The following is a 7,704-nucleotide window of genomic DNA, read 5'->3' as shown; positions in this document are numbered from 1 at the left end:
ACACACACACACACACACACACACACAACACACACACACACACACACACATAATGTTCGTATGTAGTCTCCTGATTTTAAATGGGAATTAAATAATTTGAGTGTTCCCAAAGCGTTCTGCAGTTTGTGTGGGCTCACTGTACTGTTGCACAGTTTTGGAAGATTCATAGCTAACCACACTGAAGATTATGGATTATCTCATATTTTTAAGCCTCAATTTGTCCTCCCCTCTAACATTACCAGAAGTCATAATTTAAGGGGTCATTTCTCAAAAAAATCTTCCGGGGGACGATCCCCCGGACCGCCCTAGTATGGTTTGGTCACCATTTCCATAGTACCAGCCGCCACTGTCTATATGTGAATGGAATGGCTCTTTTTAAAAGGGTTAAAATTCATGAAGTCACATTTTTAAGATTTGCCCTGATGGTTGAGAGCTTAAGATATGGACCATGAAGCACACTGTTACAGATCTCTGTTATTTCTTCTGTCTCCTTACATTTAAGCAATCACCTCTGGACTTTAGAATAAAAGTAAAGCATTTTAAAAAGAAGAACAAATACAATAAATAAATAAACTATACCCTGTAAAGTGGTGCTGTTAAATTCCACTTCCACTTAATATATTCTTAATACACCTCAGTGTTTAACAACTCTAACATATATAAGGCCATCTGAGGTAGTTTGAAACAAACTGTGCACTACCTAGGCCAACTTTCTTATTGTCCATTTACACATTATTTGATGATACTCCATTTTAAAAGATTTGGCAACATTTTGTACTATGTTCCATTCACAGACTTACTCTGCCAACCATCACACTCCTTTACCTGCTGATCTCCACCTGCTGTCTGTCCAAATAACAGCGGCCTGTGGGTTTCCAGGGTTCAGTGCTCAGGCTGGAATCCTCAACTACTACCGCCATGACTCGTCACTAGGAATCCATGTGGATGAATCAGAACTGGATCACAGCCGGCCGCTGCTGTCCTTCAGGTGAGAGGGAGGGATTATTCTCTTCATCGAGGCTTTAAGAATAGCAACTTTAGTTTGTTTGGTTGTTTGTTTTATTGTACCAGCAAATGGAGTGGTGCAGTGATGACGTTTTTTTGTATGTCGACACGGAGGGGAAAAGCGCAAGGGCTCCCTGGAAAAAATAATAATGGGACTTTACATTGGATTTCGTTATATTGCAGAAAATAAGCATAAAAACATATATTTATTGTTTTTATCACGTATTGTTCAGCAAGTTAATCACAGCATTCTGACAAAAGTTTTAGGATTTTTGAAGTAAAAAGCTAACATTAGGCCAGGGGTCAGAAACCTTTACTATCAAAATAGCCTCTTTGCCCCCTCTTCCACAAATAAAATGTTGTCTGGAGGCGCAAAACACATTTTATAAAAGCTCATTAAGTTTTATATATAGTTAAACTGTATACAAAATCTATGGTTTGTTTATGACACTAAAGATCAACACAAGGCATACTTTGAACAATTAGAGAGCTCTCTTCCTCTCCATATGTGGATTATAAATCAAATACAAATTCGGATTTTTAAAAAGAAAAATGTAGCTGCAGCCTCAATGCTTTGAAAGAGTAAACTAGTAGAGTTTGATTTCAATCATGACTTAAATCCGTCTCAGTGTGCCTTTTCCGCCGCCACCTGTAGCTACCAGCTGTATCTGCATAAAGCCTGTCTGTTCAGTGTCCGTTACATCACCGGCCCCTGACAGGAGATTAGTATGCATGCGCTGAATTAATGTCCGGAATTCGTTGCCCCTCTAATGGTGCCGTTATGGTCTTTGCTTAGAGCACATGTGTCAAACTAAAGGCCCGGGGGCCAAATCAGGCCCGTGGTGGATTTAATTTCGGCCCGCAGGATCATTTTTAATTACTATTAGATCTGTATATTGCACGCACACCTTCACTCAATCCTGAGGTTTTCCTCAGCTCAGAGCCTGACCCGAAACATTGATGAACTTGCACCCAAGATGAGATGCCAAGTATCTGGCTTGAACTAGAATCACAGAGCAGCACACTGAGTTTACATGGATGTTTCCTTCTGCATTTTTTTTTCTCACGACAACAGTGCATGTTTGTTTTTTTCTTTGAGGGAAATAGTTTTTTTGAAGCGGTTGTTGGCCTTTGGACAAATTTAATCATAAGAAATGACTCCAGAAAAGCTGCAGATAGAGCCATAAGAAATGCATGCAACTGATTATTTAATGTTGTTTTTATAGGCAATAGTTGAAGCTTTGTTAGTTCCAGGTTTGTGCAATAAGTTCATTTCAATAAGTTTTGCAATAAACATTGAACCAGTCCGGCCCTCGACTAGTACCGATTTTTTTATTTTGGCCCATTGTGTATTTTAATTTGACACCCCTGGCATAGAGAGACAAGATGTTCCTTTCAAAATATGTTCAGCTTTGCAAAAAAAGATAAACAAAACGGGAAAGCCTCTTCAGCTTATGTTAACCATAGAACTTATTTCAGCATTCCAAACAAACACATTCAAAGAACCATTGACTTCCAGCCAAGGGAACCTTGGCTAAAAGGCTGAGTCATTCCCAGGTTGTAGGACTCATTCCTGCACCACTTTCATGGGAAACAGAACATTGCCACTGACTTGTCTTTATTCTGACAGTTTCGGGCAATCAGCGATCTTCCTCCTGGGAGGCGTCCGCAGAGAGGACCCCCCCACTGCTATGTACATGCACAGTGGGGATGTGATGGTGATGTCGGGACAGAGCCGCCTCTTTTACCATGCTGTCCCACGTATCATTCCAGGCCCCCAGGGACAAACAGCTTTAGCGATGGAGGGCTGCTGCATGGCCTTCTTCTCGCAGGACAGCACTCTGGGGGGGGTGCTGTCAGAGGAGGACTGGGCGTTGTGCACCAGGTATATCCAGAGCTCCAGGCTGAATGTGACTGTGAGACAGGTGCTGGGACCGGGGCAGAGATTACCAGAAACACCCTCTCCTCCACAAAAGACTGATGCAAGCCAAGTGGGGGGGGTACCAGGACAGACAAGCCAATGGAGAAAGGAGGAGGAGTCGTCGCTGTGACCCTGTTGAGACTTCAGAGACACAGACCCTGCTGTAAAATGGAGACATCTGATACCAGAGGCCCTGTTCAGCCAGGCAGTAGCATCAGATTCTAGTTTATTGCCAGGTACGTTTACTCATATAAATAATGTAGACATATGCACCCCAGGGTTCCAATGCATTTTCAGTGTGACTGAATGCATTTACTCCTGTACCTTTAGCTGTCCACTTGTAATTGGAACACCCAATATGATCCTCTGAATCTTCCAATAGGAAGTCTGACTTTAAGGACATCTTATCATAGCATCATATCGAGCTACCTGGTCAATGAACAAAATCCATGATAATGCATAAAAAGACAGATGGTAATTTGATCATATGAGATTGACCACATTCTGAGGTGCTCATACACATTTTGATCATATGTCAGCCACCTGCCTCGCCTCTTCCTGCTAACTCAAGAATGCCTGGCAAATCTTACAAATACCAGTAGTAAGAAAGTCTTCACCAGGGAAATCAAAGTCTTCCATCCTTGGCATTGCTTTTCTTGACCTTGCACGCACCATGTCTACTGTATTAATAAGGTGCGAAAAAGCTTGTTCCCTGTTCATGTACATTTTGTCTCTGTTTTATTTCACTCATCCAACCTAAATAAAATTGTCACACTATAAGAAGTCATCAACCTTGCCTTCATACCCCATTTCTTACCACTTTTCCTTTAGATTGATGAAAAACATCATGGGGTTATGGGATAATGTAAGTAATTCATCAGGGCTTATTCCTAAACAAAATCTTAAGAACAGGGGAAGAATTTTAAATAATTTGCATTTTGCACTGGTGGATCATAAGCAGGTTGTTAGTAGAGCTTCTGCAAGAGGAGGGTTCAAAGAATAAAAAACGTCTTTGACAACCACGTTTCCTCCCAAGCCACAAAGTTGCCCGTCTGGACTTTGTGAACATGGGACATTGAAAGATGAAAGAAAGTTTTAATTAACTGACGAGAAAAAATGTAACCTGGATGGTCCTGATGGCTTCCAACGTTACTGGCATGACAAGGAGATCCCACTGGAGATGTTTTCTACGCGGCACAGTGGAGGAAGTTCCATCATGATCTGGGGTGCTTCTTCCTTCAAGGCACATTGGAGCTTCAGGTTGTGCAGGGGCGTTTTCTACCGGTCTAAAGTTTTTGTTAAGGAGTGTATATTTACATCAGGCGCCTCATTCATTACCACGTATACCATTTTATAAAATATTTATTTAAAAAGAAGGATAACAGCAATTCCTACAATGAATAAACTATCAGCTGTTTAATTTGAAAGCTTTTTGCTTATTTTCCTATAAAAAAAGTGATGATGCTGTGTGCAGTTTTCCCCTCCTCAACTCCTTGCCTCACGTCTGATTAGTCCCGCCCACAGGAGATGCGAGCGGAGGAGAGAGGAGTGGAAGCAGCTTAGAGAAATTAGAAATCTGATTGTAATTTTAAAGAGACGTACATTAATGATGACAGGAGGCACAGCAGCACTCTGTCTATATATTTACTTTTAATTCATTCACAATGTGTTATAATGAGACAATAACAGGCTACAGATGCGGGCAGGCACCGGTATGATTTGAGTGAGGGGGAAATATTTTTCATAACAGAGCACTCACATAATAACATAACACTATCAGAGACTGGATATAATTCAGAGAAATTAGATGTCCTTCAAGATGGCGCGCTGACATCGATTTCGGGTCACTACCGGAGGACCAAGGAGGAGAACATTTTAGAAATGAGAAAGGGCTTAAATGTTTCTTCCCTTTTAAATCTGATTAAATTACAATCTGCTTATGTTTGACAGAAGAAAACGAATGAAAAATCAAAAGGTATTTTAGATGAATACCAAATAATGATGAGACATAGCCTGCATATCATTTGATAATATGTATTTAATTCAATATCTTCGCCACTAAGCTTGCATAGTCAAATCCATTGCATTATCTCTGCTCATAAAAAGTTCCTGGTCCCCAAGTGTCCATGTCGGATGGATGTGGAGGAGTATACCGAAATAGAAGAGGAAACTCATGTCCTAAAATCCACACTGATCCATTCAGACACCATTTGGGCAACTTCTCGTCCTGCATCGAGAACGAAGGCATGGCGGAACCCGTTCTCACACAGTCTGAAGTCTCCGTGTGGAAAGTCCTGCTTGATGTCATGATAATACTGAACAGGGCACCAGTGGTCGGTCGCTCCATAATAAAATATCAGCTAAAATGGGAACAGATAAACAGTGACATCTAAAAACAACCTTAACAGATAATTCGAGCAACTTTTGTTTTTTATGTTATGAAATATTCACTAAGTAGAAAGTATGCAGACTCTAAATGTGATTACACTATGTGTAGGCTTTTTCTTACCTTTTCTAGGTTTTTCTTGATGGTTAAGTCGTCTCTTTCCAATACTTTCTTCATTTCCTGACCCCCCATGTACATTGCATTGGCTACAAAAAGGGAATAAAACACATGATATGCCTAGTCATTGCCTTATTTCTGCAGAATTATTAAATGACAACGGTGTGGGTGGAATCAAAGCTAAACATAGTTCAAGCTGAGTACTATATTGCGTTCCCCCGTTCTAGTACTAGGAGCAGTGGGCTCTGGTGAATATCCAAAGGGGCTTTGTCTCATAAAATCGGGGGATGTTAACAAGTGACTAAATAAACTACTCAACGCCATTCCGATTGACACGATTTTGCCTTTAGCTTAGTGTTGGTGATACGCAGACATGTGACCGTGCTGTCGTTCCTTTATAGCCTAACGATAGCTTTTTACTTCTGGCGATTGCATTTACGCTTCAAAAATTGGTTGTGTTGATATGTGCGGATTATCCTACTGCACAAAAAAATATATCAGAGGTGTGTTTGCCACAGAGCTTATTTCCTGCAATATGATGGACAAATCACATTGCTTTTTGTTGAGGGCATACAAACATATGTATTCACTGCAACATTATATAACATCTAAAGTAAATTCAGAAATAGTAAGGCGAATATTCTCTTTGTGTCCGATGTGAACGCAACATGACGTTAGCAAAATTGTTTACAATGATTGGGTCAGTGGCCTCATTTATAAACGTGGTGTACGCCATCTTTTGATCGTACGCTAATTTCGAAGCAATGTTTCTTAAAGTAAAAAAGCATACTTGACGGGAAAATGTGCGGTCCTCCACAGACCCATGCGTACGCACAAAAATGTGAGTGATTAGAAACTGCGACACCTTTCGCAGAAGGATGAAAGGAGAGAAATATGTGAACAGAATACCATAAAGTACACACAAAAACATAACTTGGAGAAATAAATAAAAACGGATATGTTATTGAAAACCAACCATTCTCTTCATGTTCTGAAATGTATTCTCATAAATGATGCGGTAAACAGAAAGAAATAATTACGTTTTTTAATTGACGCGGTTTTGCATTTCTGTAGGTTGTGAGTTTTATATATTATATAATTCTGTTCAAAATGTGATCCAACCTTTAGAGGCCACATGCTTCCACTCTTTGTAATGTTCATACTGCGTCCACCAAACAATATTATTTACTCGTGACCGACTCCAACACAACTAAGATATCACGCTTTCGTCTTCATTCAGTCAGTGGAAATTAATATTAATACGGGCCGTTTCTTTGACTATTTATCGGCAAATATGGGCGTTAAGTGGAGCCCGCAAAAGTTGCACCTCATTTGTGGTTGACTGTGATTCATAAAGGGAAACCGGCGTAGGACGTGCGTGTGCAGTGTTTTAATGCGTAAGCACTTCCTTTGTTCCTACGTACGCCATCTTTTCACGTGAATCCTACGCAAAGTTTTATAAATGAGGCCCGAAGGCCCTAACACTTCGGCAAAGTGCAGAAGTGACTGTTTTCTGCCCCACAGACACAATAGACTTTGCATGGCTTTTGTGTTTGAAGGTTGAAAAAAGAAAACTTAGGCAGTAACATGTTCAACAAAGAATGGACATTATGAGCATCATGAAAGTAAAGAGCAATTGTAACAAACCAGCACAGTCTCCACTGAGTAGACCTACAGTCGGTTGTACTACAGTGTGGTCCAGAGAGAAGATGCCGCCTAACGCCAGTCGGATCAGGCCTGCTTTGAGGGCTTCAGGCAGCAGAGAAAGCAGGAAGATAGGCAGGTAGGCCACATAACGCAGTCCACACAGAACAGGGGTCATGAGCTTCCCCTGAGGAGTCTGAGCCATGCGCTCAATGGTGGGAAACAGCATGATGGACTTAAGAATCTGCATCAAAAAACAAAGCGCTTACAAAGCACAACGGGACATAAAAATAGACAAATAATTGGAGGTAATAGCTAGGGTGTACACAGTGTCAGCCCATTTTATGCAGTGTGTGTGTGTGTGTGTGTGTGTGTGTGTGTGTGTGTGTGTGTGTGTGTGTGTGTGTGTGTGTGTGTGTGTGTGTGTGTGTGTGTGTGTGTGTGTGTGTGTGTGTGTGTGTGTGTGTGTGTGTGTGTGTGTGTGTGTGTGTGTGTGTGTGTGAGTCGTGACACATGTGTGTATAACAGATTCTACATATGTCTAGTAAACAGAGGCGACGGGAAGGTTATTTGAGTGGGGGTGCTGAGGTGCTGGACTCCAGTGAACACTATTACGGGCAATATAGAGCAC

At 41.1% G+C, this 7,704-nt stretch overlaps 2 protein-coding genes across 5 annotated transcripts in view; one reads left to right on the top strand and one right to left on the bottom strand.

Moving 5' to 3' along the window:
- The first annotated feature begins 252 nt into the window (after positions 1-252).
- Positions 253-3,732, top strand: alkbh1 (alkB homolog 1, histone H2A dioxygenase). Its single transcript, XM_010768131.1, has 2 exons — positions 253-988; positions 2,636-3,732. Exons 1-2 carry the CDS (start codon positions 780-782, stop codon positions 3,054-3,056), a joined length of 630 nt encoding a protein of 209 aa, XP_010766433.1. The 5' UTR covers positions 253-779; the 3' UTR covers positions 3,057-3,732.
- An 824-nt stretch (positions 3,733-4,556) lies between these two features.
- ldah (lipid droplet associated hydrolase) overlaps positions 4,557-7,704 on the bottom strand; it is a 5,993-nt gene continuing 2,845 nt past the window's right edge. For 3 of the 4 annotated variants that reach the window (XM_010768126.1, XM_010768127.1, XM_010768125.1), the window contains exons 5-7: positions 7,077-7,317; positions 5,436-5,518; positions 4,557-5,286 (exon numbers count right to left, since the gene is read on the bottom strand). In XM_010768126.1, coding sequence (XP_010766428.1) covers positions 5,098-5,286; positions 5,436-5,518; positions 7,077-7,317 — 513 coding nt within the window. In that variant the 3' untranslated portion in view covers positions 4,557-5,097. The remainder of the gene's footprint in view (positions 5,287-5,435; positions 5,519-7,076; positions 7,318-7,704) is intronic. The other variant, XM_010768130.1, reaches the window with a different exon arrangement.

Source organism: Notothenia coriiceps, unplaced genomic scaffold (genome assembly GCF_000735185.1).
Source record: "Notothenia coriiceps isolate Sejong01 unplaced genomic scaffold, NC01 NC01_scaffold00005208, whole genome shotgun sequence".
Taxonomy (NCBI): domain Eukaryota; kingdom Metazoa; phylum Chordata; class Actinopteri; order Perciformes; family Nototheniidae; genus Notothenia; species Notothenia coriiceps.
The sequence above is the reverse complement of the archived record's forward strand: the minus strand, read 5'-3'. Positions and strand labels throughout refer to the sequence as shown.

Excerpts from the sequence above, each read along its gene's own strand:
- alkbh1 (XM_010768131.1), top strand. The coding sequence starts at position 780 with ATGTTCCATTCACAGACTTACTCTGCCAACCATCACACTCCTTTACCT. Across the intron at positions 989-2,635 it reads CGGCCGCTGCTGTCCTTCAG|TTTCGGGCAATCAGCGATCT; the intron begins GTGAGAGGGAGG and ends TTATTCTGACAG.